At 50.3% G+C, this 27280-nt stretch overlaps 1 protein-coding gene across 1 annotated transcript in view; it reads right to left on the bottom strand.

The window, feature by feature from the left end:
- Positions 1-25908, bottom strand: part of Prkd2 (protein kinase D2) — a 29112-nt gene extending 3204 nt beyond the window's left edge. Inside the window, exons 1-16 of the mRNA XM_057761341.1 lie at positions 25026-25908; positions 22569-22707; positions 20862-20993; positions 19879-20033; positions 19551-19776; positions 18169-18246; positions 17530-17683; positions 14999-15116; positions 14429-14506; positions 11921-12179; positions 10329-10381; positions 9574-9646; positions 8172-8278; positions 7532-7693; positions 2628-2726; positions 805-1072 (exon numbers count right to left, since the gene is read on the bottom strand). Of these exons, the coding sequence (XP_057617324.1) occupies positions 805-1072; positions 2628-2726; positions 7532-7693; positions 8172-8278; positions 9574-9646; positions 10329-10381; positions 11921-12179; positions 14429-14506; positions 14999-15116; positions 17530-17683; positions 18169-18246; positions 19551-19776; positions 19879-20033; positions 20862-20993; positions 22569-22707; positions 25026-25265 (2341 nt within the window). The 5' untranslated portion in view covers positions 25266-25908. The remainder of the gene's footprint in view (positions 1-804; positions 1073-2627; positions 2727-7531; positions 7694-8171; positions 8279-9573; positions 9647-10328; positions 10382-11920; positions 12180-14428; positions 14507-14998; positions 15117-17529; positions 17684-18168; positions 18247-19550; positions 19777-19878; positions 20034-20861; positions 20994-22568; positions 22708-25025) is intronic.
- Between the last annotated feature and the right edge of the window lie 1372 nt (positions 25909-27280).

Raw genomic sequence — 27280 nt, 5'->3', positions numbered from 1 at the left:
CACACACAGAGAGAGAAGAGAAAGTACTGTTCCCCCAGTACTTGTTTCTGTACTTGGCTCAGAGTCTCAAGCCACCGTGACACCTTGGCCACGAGGGTCACCCACAAGTCACCTGCCCCTCAGGTTTTACTCTCAGCTCTACCCATTTACCCAGCCCTGCCTCTGATCACCCCTCTCTTACAGTCCCACCTGTAGGGATATTTTGTTTGTGTTTTAACAAATAAAGCTTGCCTGAAGATCAGAGTGCAGAGCCAAGCCACTAGAGGCCAGGCAGTGGTGGCACACACCTTTAGTCCCAGGATTTGGGAGACAGAGGCAGAGAGATCTCTGTTTGTTCAAGGCCATCCTGGGCTACACAAGACTGAATCTGTCCAAAGGGGATCCCACGCCTTTAACCCCAGCACTAGGGAGGTGGAGACAGGAGCTCATGGCACTCTGAGGTTTGGTGAAGACAGTCTGAGGATAGGATCGCCCTTTTGGTGTGAGCATTGGTAGAGGTAAAAGGTCTCTCTAGTGGCTGGCTGCACGCTTCTCTGATCCTTCAGCTTTCACCATCTAATATCTGACTCTAGGTTTTATTTATTAAGACCAGTTAGAATTCATGCTACACCCACCCACATTTTGGCATGGGCTCACGCCCACCATCTGATAGTCCACCCACCCAGGCCCAGCTTGGCCCCAACTCTCTGACAGCCTCACCCACTAGCTGTGGCCTCACCCTGTTGTGTTCGCGTGCCCACACTAACAGCCCATGAAGTCTGAGGCCTGGCTCCATCCCCAGCTTATCTGTCTACCGAGGCTCACCTCCTGATGAGATGCGGCTCCAGGGGCTGGCTGGGTACATAAAGGCTGCGTTCTGGATCTGGTCATTGATGTCCTCATCCTCATTGAAGGGGAACGTGCCGCTGAGGCTCACGTACATGATCACACCCACGGACCACATGTCAAGCGAGCGGTTGTAACCCTGGTTGAGCAGCACCTCGGGTGCCAGGTAGGCGGGTGTGCCCACCACGGAGCGCCGGAAGGACTTCTCACCAATGATGCGAGCAAAGCCAAAGTCACACAGCTTCACCTGCGAAGGTGGCAGGTGAAGGTTGTGAGCAATGACAGTGTCACCTCCCCCACTGTGTGTCCACACCACTGCCACCTCAGTATTCCACATGCAGCTCACTGAACTGTGCCCAGTATGGAGAAATCTCGATTAAGTGTTCTCTAGAGTCGTCTGTGCCTCCTAGTTTGGGTTGTGGCCTCTGAATGACCCTTTGTAGATTGTTCCTACTGGACAGGTGTATGGACTGAAAGATGCACGGGCAATGTTCTAGAAGCTTTGTCCAGCTGGAATGTATATGTGATTTCAGACAAGGGCTCTGGTCTCTCCACACTGGGAATGGGCTCACTTCTAGGGCTTTCTGGGGATTAGAGAGGAACAGGCATGCAGGACCTGCAGGTGTAGGCACATAGTCTCAGCTACCTACAGGCAGAGCTAGGAGGATCACAAATAAAAAAAAAAAAAAAACAGTTGAAGGCTACCCTGGACTACAGACTGAGTTCAAAGTTAGCCTGAACAACTCAATTAATTTATTTTTTAATGCAGAACATAGATTAAGAAAAAGAGCTCGAGCCGGGCAGTGGTGGCGCACGCCTTTAATCCCAGCACTCAGGGAGGCAGAGGCAGGTGGATCTCTGTGAGTTCAAGTCCAGCCTGGTCTACAAAGAAGGAAAAAAAAAAAAAAAGAAATCCTGAACATGACAGGGGGTTTCAAGGAAAATACTGAGACCTTATCTCAAATAAAAATTAAAAGTGATTGAATTCTCTTAATGATAAAAAGCACTTGTCTAGGGCTGGAGAGATGGCTCAGAGGTTAAGAGCACTGGCTGTTCTTCCAGAGGTCCTGAGTTCAATTCCCAGCAACCACATGGTGGCTCACAACCATCTGTACTGAGATCTGGCGCCCTCCTCTGGCGTGCGGGCATACATCGAGGCAGAATGTTGTATATATAATAAATAAATAAATCTAAAAAAAAAAAAAAAAAAAAGCACTTGTCTAAAACCCCCCAATAAGGATCTTGAGGGTAGTTTGGCAATAAAGCACCCTCCTAGAATCCCCCAGTGAGGGGCTGGGGCGTGGCTCAGTGGTAGAGCCCCTGCCTAGAATCCCCCAGTGAAGGGCTGGGGTGTGCTCAGTGGTAGAGCCCCTGACTAGAATCCCCCAGTGAGGGGCTGGGGTGTGGCTCAATGGTAGAGCACAGGCCTAGGCTCCATGCCTAGAAGGTGAGAGGAGAACGGGGTGTGAGGGAAGTGAGGTGAGCCACTTTCCCTACTATGTCAGCGAAGGAAAGGGATAATACATTTCTTGTACCTCTTGTCTTTCTTCCTTCGTTCTAGCTAGACCATGGGCTGTGAAGGCCAGCAGTGCCACCAAACCGTCTTAAACATAACAGCCAGGAAAAGGGTGCCCAGGGCTATGTAGTACCTTTGCAGGCTGAGAATACCTAGGTCAGATGCAATCCAGTGGGATCAAGCCCCTGTCTTAAGCTGTGTCACCTAAGGTCTGAAGCTCACCTGCAACTAGACTTTGAGTCTGCCTATCCCCTGGCTGTCAGGGCTAGGAGGGGACATAACGGACCTGAGGAAATGGATCAGCAGATGCCAGCAACACGTTCTCTGGTTTCAAGTCACAGTGGACGATGTTCTTGAAGTGCAGGTGTCTCAAGGCCACCAGGATCTGAGGAGAGGAGGCAGGGCCGGTGAGAAAGGAAATAGAACCAATCCTGAAGTCCACCCATGAGCCCCACCCAGGTCTTCTTCTGCCCCACTGAGGATGCTACCTGGCTGAGGGAGTCATTAAGGAAGGAATCCAAAAACGGTAGAACCATTTACCCTCCAGAGTTAAGAGCCTGATATTGAACTCTAGAAAGACCCAGCTTAGAAGCCTCATGAGCTATTAAAACAGCAGGGGCTCTCAAGACACTTCCTTTATGTGGTGCAATTAAAAAACATTTTGAGGCTTGATGTTGTGGTGCCTTTAATCCCAGCACTTGGGAGGCAGAGGCAGGCGGATCTCTGTGAGTTCGAGGCCAGCCTGGTCTATGGAAGGAGTTCCCCAACAGTCAGGGCTGCATTATAAAAAGAAAACAAAGCCGGGCGGTGGTGGCGCACGCCTTTAATCCCAGCACTTGGGAGGCAGAGGCAGTCCGGCCTGGTCTACAAGACAGGACAGGCTCCAAAACCACAGAGAAACCCTGTCTCGAAAAACCAAAAAAAACCAACAACAAACAGAAAACCTTGTTTTGGTTGGCAAGATAGTGCTCAGCAGGTAAAGGAGCTTGAGACCAGGCAGGCCTCAAACTCACAGAGGTCCACCTGCTTCTGTTTCCTAAGTGCTAGGATTAAAGGCGTGGTCCAACATTGCATGGCCTCTTGTTTTATTTTTACGATAGGGTCTTATGTATCCCAGGCTAGCCCCAAAGTCACTATGTAGCCAAAGCTAGCCTTCAAGTGATTGATCCTTGTACCTCTCGGATTCCAGGGTTACAAGCCCGTGTACCACACACTGTTGAACTTGGGACTTAATACCTACCTGGAAGGGTAATCGTGGTGCCTAAATAAGTTCCTGAGGCAAAGAACAGGGTCCAGCACTTAGAGGTGGAGCAGGCAAGAACCCTGAAGACAGAAATCTGCAGAGAGAGAGAGAGAGAGAGAGAGAGAGAGAGGGAGAGAGAGGGAGAGAGAGGGAGAGAGAGGGAGAGGGAGAGGGGGAGAGAGAGAGGAGAGAGAGAGAAAACACAGGACAAAATGGAAGACCGTAGAGAAACTACTTTGGTTGCTGACCGCATTCAGCCCCCTCTTCCACAGTCAGGATGTGTCTCTCTGTCTCTTCAGGCATACTGATGGGGGTGTGGAGACAGAGCAGCAGCACAGTACAGGATGCCTAGTACCAACAGAGGATCTGTCCCAGAGTGAAGGAAGGCCCAGACAGAGGGGAGGCCTCTCTAGGGAGAACTGAACCTCTGAGCACACCAGGGAATGTCCAACACCGCAAAGGTTAAAACTCCATGGTGAATGAAGGCCATGGGTGAAGCAATGGCCTGGCTAGCATGCACAAAGCCCTGGTTCCACCCCAGTACTGCGTACAGTGGATGTGATGGTTCATGCCTGGAACTTCATCAGGAATTCAAGTCTTCTTTAACTACACAGCAAATTCAAGGTCAGCTGAGGATATAAGAGACCACGTCTCAAACAACAATAGCAATAAAAAGGGCTGGAGAGAAGGCTCAGTGGTTAACAGCACTGGCTGCTCTTCTAGAGGAACTGAGTTCAATTCCCAGCACCCACGTGGCAGTTCACAATTGTATCTCCAGTTCCAGAGGATCTGACACCTTTACACCAATACACATAAAATAAATTAAAGAAAAGGGAAAAAAAGCTGGGTAGTGGTGGCACAGGCCTGTTGTGGCAGCTCCTTCAGCCAATAGCCTTTAAGATACCGGCCCATTTTGGGCGTGGTCTCATGTGGTCTAAGTGCAGATGAGAAGTGCCCTTTCTTCCGCTGGATTCGGTTCCAGTTCCCAGCACTCGCAGAGGATGTGGATCTCTATCCTTACTGTGAGTTTATGCCCGCATAAACAAACCTTTGTTATACTCGATTCCGGACTATTGTGGAACTCTTTTTTTTTTTTTTTTAAGTGGTGATGCCTAGGATCTCTGTGAGTTTGAGACCAGCCTGGTCTACAAGAGCTAGTTCCAGGACAGGCTTCAAAACCACAGAGAAACCCTGTCTCAAAAAAACAAAATAAATAAATAAATAAATAAATAAATAAATAAATAAATAAATAAATAAGTGGTGATGCCTAAAGCCTGGAAAAAAGAGGTCTTTTTGGGCCCCAGGCCAGTGTTCTGGGCTGGCACCCCACAATGAAGCATTTTGGATAATCATCCAAAAGTTGGATGATCTTAAGGAAGTAGTTGTACTTCCAGGTCGCCCTGTCTTCCCTGGGCATCACGGCGGTGTGTCAGGGATTGCCACGCAGGGTTTAAAGACAATGTCACTCCAACGAGGACGCCTGGCGAGAGAGCTTGTGGAACTCTTGATACTACTACATACACCTTTAATCCCAGCACTCAAGAGGCAGAGGCAGGTCAATCTTTTGTGAGTTTGAGGCCAGTCTGGTCTACAGAGGGAGTTCCAGGACAACCAGGGCTGCTACACAGAGAAACCTTATCTTGCAAAACAAAACAAAACAAAAAAAAAAAAAAAAAAAGAAAAGAAAAGGAAGGAAGGGAGAGAAAGAGAGACAGAGAGAGAGAAAGAAAAGTTGTAAATAACAGCCGGGTGGTGGTGGCGAACGCCTTTAATCCTAGCACTCGGGAGGCAGAGGCAGGCGGATCTCTGTGAGTTCGAGACCAGCCTGGTCTACAGAGCTAGTTCCAGGACAGGCTCCAAAGCCACAGAGAAACCCTGTCTCGAAAAAAAACCAAAAAAAAAAAAAAAAGTTGTAAATAAATATTTGGATAAAAAGGATTGAATAGACCTGGAGAGATGGCTTAGTGGGCAAAGGTACTGGCCACCAAGCCTGACAGCCTGCATTCAGTCCCTGGGATCCACCTGGTGGAAGGAGAGAACCAGTTCCTACAAGTTGTCCTTCGCTCTCCATATGTGCACTATGGCTCTCAAGCTGTAGCACATGCATGCCCACACACGTGCAAACTTACACAGTATATGTAATTAAATACTGATCATCATAAAGGACAATGATCTCACATCTGTCATATGCAAAGAGCACTAATAATGCAATAAGTATACTTCGTGACCCATGCCTGTAAGCCCAGTTGTTTGAAGGCATAGGCATTGCTGCAAGTGGGAAGCCAGCCTTGTCTAATCAGAGAATTCCAGATCAGCCAAGGATACATATTAAGACCTGGTCTCCAAAAGCAAAACAAACAAAAGTGCTGGGGAGACAGTTTAGTTTGCTAGTACCATTATCTGCTCTTCCAGAGGATCAGGATTAAATTCCCAGCATACACATGGTGGCTCTTAACTCAAGTTTGGGGTGGGGGGTGGGGGATGGGGAGGGGATGATCTGATGCCCTCTTCTGGCTTCCTCAGGTACTGCACATACCACACAGGGTGCAAATACATATATTGGGTAAACATTCACACACATAGAAAATAGTAAATCTGTCATGGTAGCCTATGTCTTTAATCCCAGAACTTGGGAGGCTAAGGAAGATGGATCTCTATAAGTTCCAGGGCAGCCTGGTCTACATAGTAAGATTCTGCCTCAAAACGAAAAAACTTTTTTTTTTTTTTTTTTGAAAAAACTTTTTTTAAAATACTAATTTGAGGCTGGGCGGTGGTGGCACACGCCTTTAATCCCAGCACTTGGAAGGCAGAGGCAGGCGGATCTCTGTGAGTTCGAGACCAGCCTGGTCTACAAGAGCTAGTTCCAGGAAAGGCTCCAAAACCACAGAGAAACCCTGTCTCGAAAAACCAAAAAATAAATAAAATAAAATACTAATTTGACGTAAAACATACAAAAATAATAACAAATGTGCAGCGCACACGTGTGACCCCAGCAGCAGTAAAGATGCAGGAGAAGCAAGTGAGGTGAGCACAGAGGTGAGCATGAGATCCTGTCTCTAAAGCCAAAAGCTAATATGAAATCTTCCGAGCCTGGCAATTATTTTTATCCAGCATCAGTAAGAAGTGTGAAAGCATGCATCCTCCCACTTAGTTGTGGAAAAAGATGGAAAAGGTTTTAGACAATAAACATTGTTTTTACTTTCTGAGACAGGCTCTCAGGTCACAGACAGGATGGCCCTGAACTCCTGATCTCCCCACCTCCTGTAGCGGTCTGTGCCTGCCACGCGGCCATAATCCCAACACTCAGGGAACAGAGACAGGAACATCCAAAGTTTAAGATCATCTTCATCTACATAGTAAGTGCCAGGCTATGATATTATAAAAGGGGGAAACTGGCTTCCCCTCCTCTTTCTCTCAATCTTTCAGTCCTTCCAGTAGGCTTTTTAGCCGACATTCCCCCAGATGCTGCTCCACGCTTGACTCAGGTTGGGGTACTAGATACATAGTGGTAATAAGATAGCCCTTCGCCTTGGATGGCGGTGTTGTCACCACAGTGGGCAGGGCTGTAGTGGGCAGGGCTGTCACAGGAAGGCTAGTTATGATCAATAACGTGTTTACCGTGCCCTGATTGTCCTTTTCTTTTTATTTTATTTATTTATTTATTTATTTTTTGGAGATAGGGTCTCACAGTGCAACTCTGGCTGTCCTTGAACTCACTATGTAGACCAGGCCGGCCTTGAACTCACAGATATCTGCCTGCCTCTGTCTCCCAAGTGCTAGGATTAAAGGTGTGTGCCATCATACCCAGCTTCTGCCCCTCCATCTCTTATTGCTGTTATTAAGATTTCCATCTGTTTCTCTAACTCTGCCCTCTTGACTTCCCAGTGCACTAGCCTGTTCTCCAGGCCTCCGCCAGGGGACTCCCGAAGTCAAGGCCCACAACGTACCTGCGTGATGAGGAACTTGGTGAGGCGCTCAGGAAGCCGGCCCTTCTCACTGGAGAGGATCATCTCCAACATGTCCCCATGCAGTTTCTCCATCACCACGAATACCTTCTCAGGGGTCTCGAACATGCACTCGAGGTTCACGATGCCGGGGTGCCGCAGACTCTGTCCGGGAATGAGGGCTGAGGATCAGCATGGCAAGAGGTGGAAGGCACTCGGAGAGGTCTTTGCATGGGAACTCACAGGGAGGGCCTGGGCGGGAGGAGAGTACAGCAGGAAGCTTGGGAAAATAGCAAGCTGCGCTGCTTTGGTTTCTATTTGCTTTTCTTCTTCAGGTTCTCGTGCATGCTAGGCCAAGTGTTCTACCGGCGATCCCCAGCCCGCCAGATCTTCCTATGGCTCCTTTATTAGAAAGCCCTCTGGTATCTTTCTACCCTCCTCCCTGGTCTCCCTGGCTCTAGGGTTCCCTGTCACATGCACAGGCTGGTCCTGGTTCCTCTCTGCTCAGAACATCCCTCAGTTCTGACATGTACACCTTCTCTTGTAGGAAGCCTAGCTTGATCACTCTTAGACTGTGGCTCAGGTTGTACATAAAAGGAGTACACTGGAAGGGCACGGATGCGCCATGGTCCCTGCGGGTCACCTGGAGAATGCCCACTTCATTCCTGAGCTGGCTCTCCTGCTTGGTGGGGAAGCGCAGTTTGTCAATGACTTTTACTGCAACGTCTCTACCAGTCTTCCTGTGTTTTCCTGAGGGAGGGCATAGAAAGGGGAAAGATCAGAGATCAAGGCCTCCCAGTTCCTTCCACCCCTCTATGGAGACCCAGATGCAATTGACCAAAGATGTTAGAAGCCTCCAAAGTTTCTCTGAGGAGTTCTCAATATGAGGAGTGGGAGGGCAGGGCTAGTGAGTAAAAGTAGGAGGGGCGGAGGCAGGGTTCAGTGGTGGACCCCTGCCTAGAGTCCCCCAGGGAGGGCTGGAGTATGGCTCAGTGGTAGAGCCCCTGCCTAGAATCCCCCAGTGAGGGGCTGAGGCCTGGCTCAGTGGTAGAGCCCCTGCCTAGAATCCCCCAGTGAGGGCTGGAGGCAGGGTTCAGTGGTAGAGCCCCTGCCTACCATTGAGGGGCTGGGGCATGGCTCAATGGGAAAGCACCTGCCTAGCATTCAGGCTGCCCTGGGTTTCACCCCTAGGAAAAGAAAGACAGAAGAAAGATAAATGAGCTAGGCATGGTGGTACAACCCTGTTATCCCAGCATTTGGAAGACTACGGTGAAAGGATCCCAAGCTTGAGACCACAATGAGTCTCAAATGATAGGAACAGAGAGAGCTTCAATAAGGGCAATGAAAAGCCAGACGCAACGGCTCACGCCTTTAACCGAGCACTCATGAGGCAGAGGCAGACAGATCTCTGAGTTTGAGATCAATCTGGTCTACAAAGTTCCAGGACAGCCAGAGCTATACAAGAAGAAAAACCTTGTCTTGGGGGAGGGCAATGGATAACATGAGCAACCACACTCATAACCGAGCAGAAGCCAAAAGGTACATCTCCTGGGTGCCAACTTGACACAAGCTAGAGTCAGCAGAGGAAATGCCTCCATGAGATCTAGTTATAAGGCATTTTCTCATTTAGTGGTCAACAGGGGAGGGCCCAGCCCATGTTGGCTGGTGCTATCCCTGGGCTGCTGGGGAAGCAAGTCAGTGACCAGCTCTCTTCCGTGTGGCCTCTGCACCAGTCCCTGCCTCCAGGACCCTGCCCTGTTTGAGCTCCTGTCCTTCAGTGACGAAGTGTAAGTCGAATAAACCCTTCCTCCACACCTTGCTTTCTAGTCATGGTGTCTCTCTCGTTACAGCAATAGAAACCCTGAGACATCTCCTTTAACGACAGGCAAGAAGCCCCCTGGTTTTCCTGATGAGAAAAGGAACCTTCAAATCCCATACCTGGGATCCAGCTTCCCAACCCCAACAAAACAGGAGGCAGGCAGCAAGGAGGATACAGTGCCACCTGACCCTGGGCAGCCTCTGGGCCAGGCCTGTGGCAGCCTTACCTCCATAGACAACTCCAAACTGCCCAGAGCCCAGCACCTCGTCTGGGAAGATCTGGTAGACAGTGGCGATGTCCTGTAAGGTGGAGACAGCAGGGTCATGGGTGCAATTGGAGATGAAAGAGGGTCAGGGAGACAGGAGGTCAGATGAGAGTGGACAGGCCTGACACTTTTCTCCACTGAGAGATGGTCCAGACCAGGCTGGCCTGAGGCACGGGAGCTGTCTTATAATGGAGGTGGAAGACCCAGGAAACTGAGTGCCACCAGTCCCTGGCTCTGGCTCCTTGACTATAGGGTGGAGGAGGAAGTAAGCTGAGCACAGGCACGGCCGCATTCCACTCTGCTCCCGACTATAGATGCAGCCAGCTGCCTCCAGCGACTGACTGTATTCTGAGCCCAAATAACACTTTTCTCTCTTTTGAAATCTTTTATTTTATTTTTTAATTAGGCTTGCTTTATTTTAAATTTGAACAAGATCAGCCAGCACCTCAGTTTCTAATTTTAGTGAAATGAAAATTGTTTTATTTTTAGTCTATCTTAAATATGTGTATGCGCATGAGTGCAGGCCGCTGGGCAGGGGTTTCCCGGAGCCGGGAATCAAACCCCAGTCCTCTTCAGGGCAAGTGCTCTTAACTGCTGAGCCATCTCTCCAGCTCCCCAAGTTTTGCTTTCGGCAGGATATTTTGACATAGTTGACATAGTGATCTAAAATGAAATTCAGTCAGGAGGAAGGTGCCCCAGGCTGGCAGAAGACTTACCACATTCTCCTGGATCTGACTGTTGGACACAGAAATACTCAGAGAAGCTCGTCCTAGGAGGAGAGGAGAGACAAGTCAACAGAGCCGTTACCTGTACCTCCCAAGGCTACACTCGGAACTTTAATTTCCTCATTTATAAAATGGGACTACAGGGGGCTGGAGAAATGGCTCAGCAGTTAAGAGCACTGGCTGCTCTTCCAGAGGTACCTGAGTTCAATTCCCAGCAACCACATGGTGGCTCTCAATCATCTGTAGTAAGACCTGGCGCCCTCTTCTGGCCTGCAGGCATACATGCAGACAGAACACTGTATACATAATAAATTAATCTTTTTTTTAAAAAAAGAGGGGGGGGCTGGAGAGATGGCTCAGTGGTTAAGAGCATTGCCTGCTCTTCCAAAGGTCCTGAGTTCAATTCCCAGCAACCACATGGTGGCTCACAACCATCTGTAATGAGGTCTGGTGCCCTCTTCTGGCCTGCAGACGTACACACAGACAGAATATTGTATACATAATAAATAAATAAACATTTTTTTTTAAAAAAAGAGGGGGGAATACAAGAGTCATGTCAGGACAGGGAGGTAAACCAGATGCACTGAGAGACTCCAAATGGGACCTTGCAATCCTACACCTAGCACTGTACCCAGTGTCCTCAGTGCCAGGGACAAGAGCAGGAAACTGAGGCTAGGAGGCACAACTTACCCGACTCTTCCTTGAATCTTGTGTCTTTCCCACTCCTCTTTTTAAGAGATTTTATTTTTACCTTTAGGGGTGTGTGTGTGTGTGCACACGTATGCTCACACACAAGTACAGTTGTCCACAGAGGCCAAAAGAGGGCCTAGGATCCCCTGGAGTTACAGGCGGTTGTGACTCGCCCAATGTGGGTGATGGGAACTCAACTCGTCCTCTACAAGAACAGCGAGTCCTCTTAACCACGTGGCCGTCTCTCCAGGCCTTTTCTCTCCATTCTTCCTCCCTCTCCTACTCTTTATTCCTTGCTAGAGTCTTGTTGTATAGCTCAGTCTGGCTTTGAAATCAGTGCTCAGCCCAGGCCGATCTCAAACTCACAGCAATCCTGCCGCTTCTACCTCAAAAGAGCTGGAATACCAAGCGTGTGTGCTATCTACGCCTGACTAATCCTGTCCGCTTCCTTATACAGCCAGAGGGCCCTGGTTAAACACACACCGGACCCTGGCACTCTTCTGCATTCTGCCGTAGCTGCTCCGTACCCTCAGCGTTTGCTCAGGCTCCCTGTGACAGACACACAGGCTGATGCAGATATCACCTGTGGTGTGTGTTCCTGACATACTGGTCTCCCTCTGGCGCTCATGCGCAGAAGGCTCTCCCCTGCTTCCTCTCTGTGGTCCACACTGCCAGAGATGGGATTTTTCCCAGTAAAGTGCCTCTGGCTTCTCAGCTTCTTCATTTCAGTCCAGCCCTACTGACTGTCATCTCAGAGACAACACACCCAGGGCAGGTAAGGGCTTCACAGAGACCCACATCCAGGTCTGAGCCCATCCAGCATTACCTAGGTTTCCCCAGGCTACCCATGAGCCTTTGACTGTCACCTTTTAGCACCTTGGATAGGGACTTACTGTGGGGTGTGTGGCCTGGGGCAGTGGGTGCATCTTGGAGGATAACAGGCATCAGTGCTTGGCGGATAGCTGTCTCCCAACCCCGAATGGCCTCTGTTCCCTGCCCACTCGGCCCTCCTGGGGCGCCGCCAGGTGTCTCGCCCACAAAGTAGATGACATTGGCCGTGACGATCTCGAAGCAGTGTGGGTTGGTGCCCGGAGGTACAAGGCTGAAGTTCTGAGCTGAGTCCACTGCAAGGATTTCCGATAGTGGGATTTCCTGGCAAGGGATGGAACTGTCAGGACAGGCAAGCCTAGTAGGCCATCCCTGAAGCGTTCTTGCTCCTAGAGGGCCACATCAAAGCCAGGATCAATAAGGACAGGCCTGGTCTATATGGAGAGGTTGGGAGAGGTCTCCAGCAGTACCCACATTAACCGTAAGAACAGTTAGCTAGCTGGCAGGAGACAGGGAATAGCATGTGCAAAGCTGAAGAAAGCTTGCTGTGCCCATCACATGGGATAGTACCTGGCGCGCTGTAGGCACCTGACAAGTGTCTGATGTATGTATAAATGAAGGCCATGAGGCTCCACAAGGACATCAGGAGCCATATAAAGAAGCCTGATTTTGTCTAAGAGTTCTAGGGAGTGGTAAAAAGGTTTGGAGCAAGGAAGTGCAGTTCATGGTTCCGTGCGCAAAGTCCATGAGACAAAATGAGGTCAAAACAGCAGATGAGGAGGAGGCTGTGAAAGAGGAAGTGCAGGGACTGTTGTGCAGGCAAAGCATTGAGGAAGAAAGGAAGGGAGAAAAGAGGAGAGACAACTAGAGGACAGCCAGGCTCAGTGGCACGGGCCTATAATCCTAGTCACAGGGAAGGCGGCAGCAGGAGGAACCTAAGCAACTTGGTGAGACCCTGCTTCAAAAACAAAAAGTAGGAAGAGGGCTGGGGGTGTGGCTCAGTGGTAGAGTGCTTAAGTTGGACCCTGGGTTTGAAAAAGTGACTTGCCAGGCGGTGGTGGCACACGCCTTTAATCCCAGCACTCGGGAGGCAGAGGTGTAGTGATGAGCTGCAGGCAGGCCTGCATTTCGTCCCGCCCAGTTCCCGCATGGCTAGCTTTACACCCGAAATAACAACACACAAATTGTATTCATTTAAACACTGCCTGGCCCATTATCTCTAGCCTCTTACTGGCTAACTCTCACATCTTGATTAACCCATTTCTATTAATGTGTGTAGCACCACAAGGTGGTGGCTTACTGGGAAGATTCTAACCTATGTCCATCTTGGGCTAGAGCTTCATGGCGTCTGCCTGACTCTGCTTTCTTTCTCCCACAATTCTGTTCTGTCTTCCCCACCTACCTATTTTCTGACCTATCAGGCCAAGCAGTTTTCTTTATTAATTAACCAATGAAAGCAACAGATAAATAGAAGACCCTCCTACATCACAGAGGCAGGTGGATCTCTGTGAGTTTGAGGCCAGCCTGGTCTACAAGAGCTAGTTCCAGGACAGGCTCCAAAGCCACAGAGAAACCCTGTCTTGAAAAACAAAAACAAGCCAGGCAGTGGTGGCACATGCCTTTAATCCCAGCACTCGGGAGGCAGAGGCAGGCGGATCTCTGGGAGTTAGTTCCGGGACAGGCACCAAAGCTACAGAGAAACCCTGTCTCGGGTTAAAAAAAAAAAAAGAAAAGAAAAACAAAACCAAAACAAACAAACAAAAAACCAAAAAGAAAACCAAAAAGAAAAAGTGACTTATTGTCAGTGGTGACACATGCATTCAGGAGGCAGAGGCAGGCAAATCTCTATGCGTTCAAGACAAGCTTAGTCTACAGAGCGAGTTCAAGAATAGCCAAGAGTACACAGGGAAACCATGCCTTGAAAAACCAAACAAGAAAAAAAAGAAAAAGTGAATTATGCAACAAGCTATGTGGTGAGCTAGAGGAGTGCAAAGGTAAGAAGGAAGCAGGCCTGGGCATGTCAAGGAAGACATGGTGGAGGCCGGGAAACCTGATCTGTATTCCAAAGTCAGTGGAGCCACTGGAACACTGGTGACTGTGTGTGTGCGTGTGTGTGTTTTACTTTTGAGACAGGGACTCATGGAGCCCAGGCTGGCCTTGAACTCTCCCTGCCGGAGCAGAGATCACTCATCATTGTGTCCGGCTGCCTCTGAAGGTTTCAGTAAAGACCCTGGCTACAGAGACAAAGTCACACTACAGAGACGACTGTGAAGAGCCATGCAGAAGCAGTGGCAGCAAAGACAAACGGGCATGGTGCAACACGCCTTTAACCCTAACCCTCAAGAGACAGAAGCAGGTAGATCTTGCCCCAAGCTCACTGTTCTCCACGGACTGCTTTTGACTTCTCACACTGGCCCACGGGACTCTTTACAGGAGACACGGGAGGCCTAAGACGCTAACGAACCAGCCCTGCTCCCTGGGCTGGAAAGCACCCAGGCTGGAATCAAGTGGACAGTGGGTAAGAGATTGTGGGGTGGTCACTGGAGGAGCAGCGAGGGAGGACATAGGCCCACCTTGTAGTATCTGTTGGTTGTATTGTTCTGGAAGAGGGTGATGCATTTGCAGTCTAGGCGCCAGTAGTGCCGCTTCCTCTGACAGAGAGATGCGGACAGGGTGAGGTGGACAGCCCGGCGGTTTACAAGCACATACCCAGCCTAGCTTCTCCCTAGCTGGGACTGTGGCTCAACTCGGCCTTACCCACTGGGCTGTACATCCTGCCCAGCCTCCTTCCTCTAACATATCCTTGATTCTAGCAAAGCACAACCCCTGCTCCTAGACCCAACTTAACCTGAACTTTCCCAGCCCTCCCCTCTCTAACTCCGCCCACCTAGGCCCCACCCATCTGGCCATTGAGTTCTCCATCTGCTCAAGCTTTTTAACAAACCTTTAAATCTAGTCACACCCAACTGGCCTCACCTACCCACTTTCTGGCCCGCTCATAATTCTGACCACGCCCACCAAGAATCTTGCCCACACAGGCTTCAGGACCTCTGTCAACTCTAGTTCTTCCAGCCCACCCAGAAGTTTAACCACGCCCACTTGCCCACCCGCACCCAGAATAGCCACCCCCATCCCCAACTCACCAGTGTGTCCTTATTGCTGTAATGGACCAGCCAGCCCTCCCTCAGGGTAGTGCTTGATTTCCGGGTTGTGTGTCGCACAGACTGTACCACCCGCATCAAGGGAATATACCCCAGTGAGCTGCAGGGAACAGGCCAGATGTTACAAGTCACATGTCCTGCCTGGGGCCACAGGGACATCTTTGAGCAGTCATGTGAAAATGCTGTTTCTTTCCCTACTGAGATTTTAGATTTTCATAGCAAAGGGACTCTCACTCTTTTAATTAAAAAAAATATATATATTTTTGGAGTTTATGTAAATGTATGATGTGTGTGGGTGTGGCTTAGGGCAGAGGAGATTGTCAGGCAGAGCTACAGTTATAGTTATTGTAAGCCTCCAGATGACATTAAGAAACATCCCCATCTGCAGAAGGGTAAACCACAGGATACGGCAAAGGTGCCTGAGATGCACCGGCCATGTCCTGAGAATGAATGACGGCAGATCCCCAAAGATAGCACTGCTTGAAGGAGTGCACAGGATAAGGCGAAGAAGAAGGCCCAAAAAAACACTGCTAGAGCCGGGCGGTGGTGGCGCACGCCTTTAATCCCAGCACTCGGGAGGCAGAGGCAGGTGGATCTCTGGGAGTTCGAGGCCAGCCTGGTCTACAAGAGCTAGTTCCAGGACAGGCTCCAAAACTACAGAGAAACCCTGTCTTGAAAAACAAAAAAAACAAAAAAAACAAAAAAAAAAAAACACTGCTAGACAGCATAAAGGAAGACTGTGGAACCGTGGGCATGACAATAACGCAAGCTTCTAGGACTGCCTAGGATGGGAACAGCTGGAAAACCGCCCTAAACGGGCTGTCCGTGCATGCTTAGCATTGCCAGGCATAGATGATGATGATGATGATGATGATGACACAGGAGCTGGCAACCGAACCCAGGTCCTCTGCAAGAGCAACAAGAGCTCTTAATCACGGAGTCACTCTTCACCCCCTCCCCCCAATAAGGATTCTTTTAACTTGTTATATTATTTTGTGTGTGGGGGAGAGGTCTGAAGGACAATTCTGTGAAGTCTACTTCTTCCTCCCTACCTTTGTGGCGTAAGGGATTAAGTACCTTTACCCACTGAGCCATCTTGCTAACCTGGCTCTATGCTTTTTTATTTTTGTTTTTAATTGTTGTTGTTGGTTGGTTGGTTTTTGTTTTGTTTTGTTTAGATTTATTTATTTTAGTAGGGCATAGTGGTACATGTTCCAGGACAACGAAGGCTATACACAAAAAGTCTAACCTAAAAAACAAACAAAAAAATCCCTTTATGTTATGTGTATGAGTGCTTTGTTTGCACAGCGTGGTACCTGAAAGAGCCAGAAGAGGGTGTCAGAGCCCTTGAAACAGCAGTTACAGACAGTTGGCCATATGGGTGCTAGGAACTGCACCCAGCTGCTGAGCTCTCTCTCCAGTCCCCGACTTTGCCTTCTGAGTTAGTCTGAGGTATTCTGAGCTAGCCCTGGTCCTCCTACCCCAACCTTCTGCGTACTAGACTACAGGTATACTCTGCCACACTTTGTTTAAACAGTGCTGAGGGTCTTCCAGGACTTCCTGCTGGCCAGGCAAGCACTGTACCTCTCTGAGCCACGTGCCCAGGAGGAGGGTGACTCTTGAGAAGGCCATCTTACTAAGCTAGCTTAAGTTTAGGCTTTGGTCTGGAGGCAGAGCGCAAGCCTACCGTGCAAAAGGCCCTGGGTTCCAACCCCAATCCCACAATTTTATGAAATCAGGCTGCCTAGCAGACACCTAACCTCTGTGTGTCTCCAGCTCCTAGAAGCTTGGCACAGAGCCTGGCGTACAGAGGCTCTCCAGTAAGTGCTAACTGGCATCTAGACTCTGACCTGCAGGCTCCGAAGGCCTGCCTCCCCTCTGACCACTCAGCTGTGTGTTCATCTCTGTTGCTGAGCCTGCCATCTTTCTTGGATCCTAGCTCAAACAGGCACAGCTCTCCTCTTTTCTAGCTAACCTCGCAGGGCAATGGATGAGTTTACAGTTTACCCGCACTGTTTTTCTTTCAAACACTAATATTGCCCTTGAGCTTCAAAAAGAGAGAAAGCAAAGCAAAATCTTTTCAATGATGAAAGAAGAAGCTGGGTGGTGGTGGTGCACACCTTTAGTCCCAGCACTTGGGAGGAAGAGGCAGGAGGATCTCTAAACTTGAGGCTAGCTTGGTCTACTGAATGAGTTCCAGGGCAGCTAGGGCTACATAGAGAGAAACCTTGTCTTGAACCACCCACCAAAAAAAAACCAACATCCCCCCCAAAAATTAAATGTCTTTTTAAAAAAAAAAGAAAGAAAGAAAGAAAGAAAAGAAAGGAAGGAAGAAAGAAAGAAAGAAAGAAAGAAAGAAAGAAAGAAAGAAAAGAAAAGAAGAGAGAGACCCAAAGATAAAAGGCTGGGGCTCAGGAATTGAGAATATTTACAATCATACACGAACACCAGCCCATCTTAAAGACAGAAGCAGAGGCTTGCGGTGGGGAAGCCTCCTCAAGGGCCCTGGGTACCTCTGGGCCTTGCCTCCCTCGCCTTCCTCTTCCTCGCTGGCATGGAGAGCATTCTCCGAGTGGGAGCCTGGGATGACACCTGAGTCATCCAAGTCATCCGAGAGGGAGCTCTTGTCAGACTCACTGTAGTCGGCGGCCTCCTCCATGGGCACATCTGTGGGGACAGGGGCATTAGAAGAGCTTCCACCCAGTCCCACCCTGATTCTCTTATGTGGAGCAGTGATTCTTTGCCTGCCTAAAACACCTGATGGTCTAATAAAGCGCTGAACGGCCAATAGCAAGGCAGAAGCAAGGACAGGAAGGGCTGGCTGGTGGAGAGGATAAACAGAAGGGGAAATCTGGAAAGGAGGAGCAAGAAAACAAGGAGGCAAAGTAGGACATCGGGGGCCAGCCACCCAGCTACACAGCAAGCCATGGAGAAAGAGCTAAAGAAAGGTATAGAGAATAGAGAAAGGTAAAAGCCCAGAGGCAAAAGGTAGACGGGGTAATTTAAGTTAAGAGAAGCGGGAAAGAAAGAAGCCAAGCTAAGGCTGAGCATTCATAACTAAGAATAAGCCTCTGTGTGTGTTTTCTTGGGAGCTGGGTGGCAGGCCCCTCAAAATGAGTAAGATGTAAAAGAACTCGCAACAAGAGTCTTACCTCCGTTGATGAGAGCCTCCCCCAGACAGTCGTTAGGGACACGGGTAGCACATCGCTTGTGACAGTTAAACTTGCAGTCTGAGGAGACAGGAAAGGAGAGAGTTACTGTGTTCCCAGCATGTGCGTGTGTGTGACAAGGTCTTACTACGTAGTTTAGGTGGTCAGCATCTAATTCCTGTCATCCTCCTGTGCTAGGATTAGGGTTTGCACTGTAAAGATTGGGGAGATGGCTCTACAGGTGAGAGCTGCAAGTACATATTTTTACTGTTGTTGTTGTTGCTTGTTTGGAGACAGGGTCTCTTTTGGTTCAGACTGGCCCAGAACCTTCTATGTAGCCAAGAACAATCTTCTCATCTCCAATACCCAAGTGCTGCATTCGTTTAGAGGCATGGGCCATCAGGTCTTTCTTCCAGATGTTTTTGTTGCAGATGATCTCCTGCAGCCCAGTTTGGTCAGGAACTGGCTAAGGAAGGAGGTGACTTAACTGCCAGGCTGATTACAAGCCTGTGTGCCACCATCTGGCTCAAAGGTATGGTACCAGAGCAGGGCTGTGGTGGTGCACACCTTTAATCCCAGCACTTGTGAAGCAGAGGCAAGCAGATCTCTGTGGGTTCAAGGCTGGCCTGGGTTACAAAGCAAGTTCCAGGACAGCCAGTACTGCTACACATGGATACCCTGTCTTGAAAAAAAAAAAAAAAGACAGACAGACAGACAGACAGACAGACAGAAAGAAAGAAAGAAAGGAAGAAAGAAAGAAAGGAAGAAAAAAAGGTAGTAGGAATACCATGAAGGATGGAACCCGGGCCTCTGGTATGCTAGGTGGGTATTCTACTCTGTGAGCTGCATCTCCAGCCTTCTCACACCATTTCATGTAGTTCAGGTTGGCCTCAAACTATGTAGCCAAGGCTAGTCAAACTCCTGGCCTTTCTGTCTCTACATCTCAAGTGCTGGTGGGATTCCAGGTGTCTAATTCCAGAAGTTGTAAATACATATTCGTATATATATTTGGTTTTACAAGACAAGGTCTCTCTGTTTAACAGCCCTGGCTATCCTGGAATTCACTTTGTAGACCAGGCTGGACTCACAGAGATCTGCCTATCTCTCTCCACAATCCAAGTGCTGGGATTAAAGGCATGCACCACCATGGCTAGCTCCAGAAGTCTTGATCTCTGCTCCTAAGCTTCCCTGATTTTCAGATTCTTGGGTTTTATAGTGAGAATTCTATCCTGTACTAGGAATCTAGATTTCCAAGAGTTTAAGGTTCCAGAACTCCAGAGACCTCCAGGATGGCCTGGATTCAGAACATGGATCCGAGATTCTGTGCTTCTTGGGGGGGGGAGGGCATTGTCAGACCCACAGTCTTCCTAGTTGGTCCCACTGACCTTTGCACTGCAGGCCCTGGCGGAACAGACCCTTGAGCAGCTTCTTGCATGCCTGGCAAACAGTGGGTCGTGTGTAGCTGTGTATAAGGAAGGTGTGTGGCACCTTGACCTTGGACATCAGCATCTTGTCCAGCTCAATGGGACGGCCTGTGTAGAAGGAAGAGGAAGAGGACGACGACGACGACGAGGGTGGTCGGCGAGGAAGGAGGTCTGTGGTGCTACGGTTCTACCCAGCAGCGAGGGTGGAAGGAACGGATGAGTGAGTTAGCACTTGCCTGGCTCCATTAACTCCCAGACTCCAACCCATCCCCACTCTCCAGCCCCTCACCAGCTCCTCAGCTGTGCAGGGTAGGGATTCGGAGCTGCCTAGGCGCACAGAATGTCCACTGGCTAGAGACGTAGATGACAGGCGGCGCTTGCGAGCACCGCTGCAGTTGTTAGGGATGCTGAAGGCACAGCGTTTGTGGTAATTCAGCCCGCAGCCTGTAGGGGGCGCAAGACCATCAGAGCCAAAACCTGTACTCACTACTAGGCATGACCCCCACCTAAAGAAACAGTCCTGTGCATCAAGCACACAGGTGAGAAACCCCAAGACTCAGTGCTGCAGGTATTTTGTGTCCTGGATTCAAGTCCACATCCTGTTGATGAAGATGCCTGATTTTCACTAGACCCAAAGCTCTAAAGAGCTGTAAAGATTCCCAAGCCTGTAAAATTCAGCCTGTAGCGCCTGTGATCCCAGACAGGCTGCCCTGAGGACTGTAGAGCTGTCTGACCAGCCTCGAAGTCCTACAGGCCAGTTCCTCATAAATCATTACTATTTCTCTCCTCCTGATCTATTTCTTTGCTTGACTGACAGACACATGCTCACGCTTCCGTCAGCACACCTCGAGATCTCAGTGGTTAGAGCACTTGTCCTCTTGCAGAGGACCCGCTTCAGCTCCTAAACCCCATGCATGGGGTGCAACAGACACCCATGCACATAACATAAACATAAGTAAAAAAAATCTCCCCAAGTGCTTACTCTGGAAGTGCTTCCTATGCTGCATCTCCAGGCCTGAACTCGGACCCCTTCCCTGCTCTGTAACTTCAATTATCACCCATTCCAGAGCCAGGGGCCCATATTCCCCAAACTTAGCTCTAGAGCCTTAACCTAGCCCACTAATCCCACCCCTTGGGCTCTGCCCACAGACTTGTATCCCATTCCCCTCCCAAGTTCTCTCTGAGAGCTTACCTCATCTACCATTTAAGCTCCACCCCTTGACCTCAGCCTTCCCAACCTCCCCGGCTCTGCCCAGTCCCTTTGCCCCTCACCATCGCACTTGAGGCCCTGGCGCACAAGACCAAAGAGCATCTCCCCGCAGTGGTCGCAGAAGGCAGGAGCTCGATACGAGTGCACAGTAAGAGCATGTGGACGGATCTGAAAGTCCTCGAAGGTGGCCGAGGCTGTGGGCAGCAAGGAGGGACACACCTTGAGCCAAGAGGGTAGATGCCTGGTCTACAGAGTTCTAGGACAGCTAGCGATACACAGAGAAACTCGGTGTTGGGGAAAAAAAAAAACTACATGCTTCCTGATAGGAAGGAGTTAGTGGGGGGTTGTTTAATGGGCAGAACACATCATATTTTTTGCATTATTAAAACAGTCCTGGGGCCGGGCTGTGGTGGCGCACGCCTTTAATCCCAGCACTTGGGAGGCAGAGGCAGGTGGATCTCTGTGAGTTCGAGACCAGCCTGGTCTACAAGAGCTAGTTCCAGGACAGGAACCAAAACCACAGAGAAACCCTGTCTCGAAAAACCAAAAAAAAAAAAAAAAAAAAAAAAAAAACAGTCCTGGGTGTTGGGCAGTGGCACATGCCTTTAACCCCAGCACACAGAGACAAAGCAGGCAGATCTCTGTTAGTTTGAGGCCAGCCTGGTCTACATAGTGAGTTCCAGGTCATAGTGAGACCCTGCCTCAAAAGAACAACAACAACAAAAAAAAAAAACCCAAAAAACAAATAATAAATAGAATAGAATAGAATAAAACAATCCCGGAGCCAGCAAAACAGCTCTGCAATTAAAAGGTGCTTGCTGCCAATCCCAATGACCTGAGTCCCAATATATAGGCACCATGTGTTGCATCAATTCCCAGAAGTTGTACTACACATACACACAGACACACACACAATGTAAAACAGTTTTGGTGGGCTGAGGGTATAGCTCACTGTTGTAGTGCGTGCCTCACATGCACAAGGTTCTAGGTTCAATCCCCAGAGGAGGGGCTAACTATCTAGGTCCAATGGTACACCCTTCATTTACTTATTTATTTACTTATTTTTTAAAATTTGATGTGCACTGGTGTTTTGTCATGGGTGTTGGGTCCCCTGGAACTGGAGTTAAGACAGTTTTGAGTTGCCATGTGGACGCTCAGAATTGAGTCTGGGTCCTCCAGAAGAGTAGTCAGTGAACTTAACCACTGAGCATCTCCCCAGGCCCCGGTACACATCTTTAATCTCAGAATTCCAGAGTGAGAAGCAAGAAGAGTTCTGTGAGTTCCAGGCCATCCAGGACTACATCATAAAACCTTATCTCAAATAAATAAATAAATAGATAAATAAACAAACATAAATAAGCAAAGTGTTTTCCCCAAGACTTCCAAGGGGCACATCTCTTGACGAGTCCCTCCCCCCTTTTAAGATTTGTTGACTTTATGTTTTTGTGACATGGTGTTTTGCCAGCATGTATGCCTGTGCCTATAGAGGTCAGAAGAGGGCGTCAGATCCCTTGGGACTGGAGCTGCTATATGAGTGCTGAGACTCAAACCCCAGTGCTCTGAAAAAGTAACAACTACTGAGCCAACTGTCCAGCCCGAATGTCTCACTCTTAGCCCAAGATGGCGTGAAATGTGTGGCCCTTCTGTCTGTGCCTCGGGAATGTTGGGATCACAGGTGAGCCCCCTCCATGCCCACCCTCGGTCACCTCTCCCAGAGACCTGGCCCCACGCCCGAGGCCCCGCCCCCTGGGGTGACAGCTGCTTCTCACCCGACAGAACCACCTCCACCAGGTCGCCCTCCTGGATGTCTGCAGCTGATCGCACCAGCTGCAGGAGGTTGGCCGATGTGGGGTCATGTTTGAAGAGCAGGATCTTGTCGTACAGGCCGTAGAAGCCACACTCTGGGAACTAAGGGGAGGGGGAGGTAGCAACAGAAAAGCTCAGAGCAGCCTGTAACAGCGGCAGCCAGCAGCCTTCTTGAACCCTCCAGGGGCAGAACCGGTTATTTCCCCCGGAAACCGAGACCCTACAGCCCACTGCTTCCTGCTGGGCCCCTCCCAACCCTAGCTTGAGCCAGTGGGGGGGGGCAGGTGTGCCGGGTGGGGGTACGGGCACTGGCCAGAGTCTGGTAGCGGGACTGTCAAGAGAAGAGCTGAGGGGTAAAGTGTGTGTGTGTGTGGGGGGGTGTTAAAGGCTCCAGGATCAGAATGGACACTTTGAATTTTCCAGAGCTGGTGGGACACTGAGTGATCACCCCCCTCTCTTTTGGCCACCTCTCCACCCCAGCTTCCTTCCTGACTCTATTGTCCATTACCTGGCTCTTAGCCCAGCACTGGGGCAGAATGAACTAGAAAGCAGGGGGTGCTTTGGGAATTTTGAGTGGGGGTGCTCCAGATAGCTAGAGGTAAGGAGGTCTCCCTTCATGCCGTGCTCTAAAGACCCAGGTGTCCCGGTCCCAGCTTGAGAAGGGGGGGGCAGGAAATGAAACACCGTAAAACAGAAAGTGAAACTGCCCAGGTGGGGCACAGGGAAGGAAGGCAGACAGGAAGGGGCCCTAAACAGCACCTGTACCCCAGGAAGAGCAGAAAACAAACTGGCTGGGCCTGAGGAGGGGAGGCTGGGGATCTGAACTCTCGCACCAAGAATTTCAAGCCAGGGAATTCAATGCACAGGAGCCCCAATCCTGCTTCCCATAAGGCCAGCTGGGTTAGAAGTGGCAGCTGGGCTGGTCTTGGGAAGTCGGTGGTCACAACCCCCATCTTCAACAGAAAAGCAGTACTGCCTTGGCCCTCACAGTAGCTTAATCTTCCTTCCTTCCTTCCTTCCTTCCTTCCTTCCTTCCTTCCTTCCTTCCTTCCTTCCTTCCTTCCTTCCTTCCTTCCTTCTTTTCTTTCTTCCTTTCTTTCCCTAGAGAATAGGGAATGGAGATGCCCTAGCCTGACGTAAATCTCCTGATCCTCCTGCTTCTGCCTTCCCAGTGCTGGAGTTACAAAAGTGCCAGACCTGGGAGGTCTTTTTCTAAACTAGTTTCACCCCCTAGGGAAAATGGGGGAGGTGACCCTTTTCTTCCTGCTTCCCCAAAACCCAAAGAATCCATTTCCAGGAGCCTGAGAAAAGCTAAGTCCGGATGTTTTGGATTCCGACGTGCTGTCATTTTGGAGTATTCATCCTGGGTTCCAGCTGTGGCTGCCCTACTGTCAGTGCCATCTAGAATTCTTATGGGACAGCAACATGATAAACTTAAGACTCTAATTATTTGGATGCCTCAGTATGAAAAGATTTCAGTATCCAACTACTCAGGACTCAGGTTCTGACATCTTCACAATCAGGCACTTGAACTACACAAAAGCATCCCCCACCCCAGGATGAGAGGTGTAGGGTGGGGTGGAAATGGAACCCGCGGCTTTTGCTTGCTAGACAAGGGCTCTACCAGCCTGGTCATAACTTTTGTTTGTTTTTTGACACAGGGCTTCTCTGTGCAGCTCTGGCTGTCCTGGAACCCCCTCTGTAGACCAGGCTGGCCTCAAACTCACAGAAATTCACCTGCCTCTGCCTCCTGGTGTGAGCCACTACCACCTGGCCTGGTTGTAACTTTTAATGTTCCTAGGATTTGGGCATCTATCTAGTCCTACTGCTTCCCTCTTGCCATGACTCTTGGGAGGAACCCTGATAGCTAAAACTAAGAGTACCTACAGGGAAACTGTGATTCGGAGAGCAGATAGAATCTGCAGGATTTTGGGGGGTGCCTTGCTCCTTCACACCCCATCTTAGGCCTGGGAAAGGGTAGAGATTGCACCCTGAGACCTTGCTTGCCCCTGGCAGCTTGTCCACACACCCACACATGTCACCCGATCACCATGGCCAACACGGCTTCAGTTTCTACAGTTTCCAAAGAACGGAGGCCAAGAGTGAGACCATAAGAAGAGGTCCCCCTGATCCGCAGCTCCCACCTGCCCCTTCTTCCCCACGCCACACCTGGCAGGCCCCTCCCTTCCTCCCTGCCCGCTGAGAAAACAACAACAAGCAGCAACACGCAATTTGGGGAGGCCTCTGAGGCACCCCACCCCTACCCGGGCCTCTCTCAAACCGGTGGTAGGGTGAGGACACAACTGGGGAGTAGTGCCCCTCCTCGGCTGTTACCTAGGAACCCTCTCTCTCCTCCCAACAAGCCCCAGGCCACCGCTGAAGTCTCTTCTCCTTCATGAGGATAGCCCCTATGCCCTCACCTTCTGGTCCACGATAGAGCAGGCGAGTTGCTTCACATGAGCCAACTCTGAGGCGGCCGGCAACAGCACAAACTCTCGGGTCAATCCGATCTGGATGTGGAAGGAGACCCCCGAGCCTGGGGTCGGAATCTGAGGCAGCAGAGGTGGCGGCGACTGGAGCTCCAAGCCACCGGGGGGCGGAGGAGACCCGGGCCCAGGAGAGCCCGGGAGTCCGGCAGAATGGGAGGGGGCGGCGGCCATGGGGGCCAGACCCGGACCAGAGCCGCTGGAGCTCGCCGAGGAACCTGGGACCTAGATCCGAGAGCTCTCGTGCGGTAGTGGTAAGAACGTAAGCATTTGAGAGAGAAATCTGTCAGGTTAAGAGACTGAAGGATGGCGGGATCCTGGGCAATGAGAGAAAAGGAATCTAGTGGGTCAAACGCCGGGAGTCAAGGGAGCACAGCACAGAAAGAAAAGCAATGGTTTGAAGGAGGGCACCCAGATATTGGAAGATGGCAAGAAACCAAAAAAGAAAATCGGGTAGGGCAGGGTCTCTAGAATCAAAAGACACCCCCCCACACACACACACACACACAATCCAAGGCCCCTGGGAGAGAGAAGATTGAGAGCGGAGCAGGGGGATCCCAGGATCCAGTAGGTTTGACGGCAGGCTCAAACTGAGAGCGGGCCTGAGGATGCCTTGTGGGTAGAAAGCAGTCTTTGGATCATAGTGACCCGATTGGCTCAGGGATGGGGTCCCCAGGCCAGGGCTAAAAGAAGAGACTCTCACAGGTCGCGAAAATTGGAGAAAAGTTGGGTCAGGGGCGGCGGAGAAGGGCCATTACCGGAGGCGGGGCGGGTGGGGGGCAAGGGAGGGTCGCACAGCGCGGTGGCTCTTTTTTTCCCCCTTCAAAGTTTAAGTCGGCAGCAGCGGCCCAGAAGGAAGTCTCCGCAGCGATGGCGCAGCCGGCCAATCAGCACGGGGCTCCGTAACGTCACAGGGCGGAGCCTTTATCGAGGGGCCTGGGGCGGAAGGGGAAGGCGGGACCCTGTATCAGGGAGTTTGGGGGTTGGGGAGGAGTGGTATCTGGTGGCTGGGGTGGGAGGAGGGCGGAAGGGTCAGTGCTTTCTCCGCAAGCTCCAGTCTGAAAAGCTGACTTTTCGCTGCAGTCCACTGTGGCGGGCGGGAGAGGCAGCGCTTGGTCGTTGAAAGAGGGAGCTGTCAGGCTGGCCGGCATCCGGCGCCCGCCCCAGGGAAAGGGTCGGAAATCGGTGTCAAGTCCGGTGGCTTTCCTGTTCTTGTTCCTATTCCCCCCACCCCAAGTCCCAGCTCAACAATACACCCAGTACACAGGTGTGAGACTGAAACACGGGAGAGCTTAAGCCTCGGGTCTGTCTCCAGTGAGTTGAGATGGGTACAGAGCTTGAAACCTCAACCAAGGTGACATGCCAAAGGTCAAAACTACTTCATAGACCTCTCTCATGAGACCTAACCTACATCTTCCTGGCTGTGTGTCTTGAGGTATGGGCTTCTCCACTGTGAACCTTAGTTTCCCTATCATGAGGCTGTATTCCAGAGATGGAATACGGGTGCCTGGAACACAGCTAAGGTAGAGTTGATGTGGTTGCCCTTAAATTTTGCAGAGAAAAAAGGAGACACCAAAGTCACTCAGGGGTTTCTGGCTGATTGTGTTAAGGGAAACATCCAGCATCTGGAAGTGAGATGGCTCAGAGGGTAAAGGCACTTGAAGTCAAACTCACTGACCCGAGTTCAGTCCTGGAGACTCACAATCAAAGGAGAACGAGCTCCTCTGGGTTATCCTCTGACCTCTACCGTTCTCCGAAACAAATAGTGCAATACCAGGAAACTTAAAAAGTTAACATCTATTGAGAGTCTGTGGCCAGGCCTGTGTAATCAACCCAGCTCCATCAGGGGAAATTCGGACGGCTGTTCTAATAATCAGGCAGAGGGGACCAGTTAGTTTTCACATCCAGAAAGCTGGAGCTTTAAAGAGTGACTTGTCACAAGAGCCCCCCTTACTGATTCAGTGCTGCTGGGGGCAGCTGAGGTCGGTACAGTGTTGGCTGTCACCACATCCGGGGAACAAGGGTTGGGGAAGGAAGTCTGAGGCTGGAGTAAAAACCCAAACTACCACCTGGGGAAGCTGCAAAGAGCCCAAAGGGGGGGGGGGGGGGAAGCAAGGCCACGTGGAGCTCACAGCTTGGCCACTAGAATGTCACCTAAATATCACACCCACCTGCGCCTTCTCCTAGAC

Source organism: Chionomys nivalis, chromosome 2 (genome assembly GCF_950005125.1).
Source record: "Chionomys nivalis chromosome 2, mChiNiv1.1, whole genome shotgun sequence".
Taxonomy (NCBI): domain Eukaryota; kingdom Metazoa; phylum Chordata; class Mammalia; order Rodentia; family Cricetidae; genus Chionomys; species Chionomys nivalis.
The sequence above is the reverse complement of the archived record's forward strand: the minus strand, read 5'-3'. Positions and strand labels throughout refer to the sequence as shown.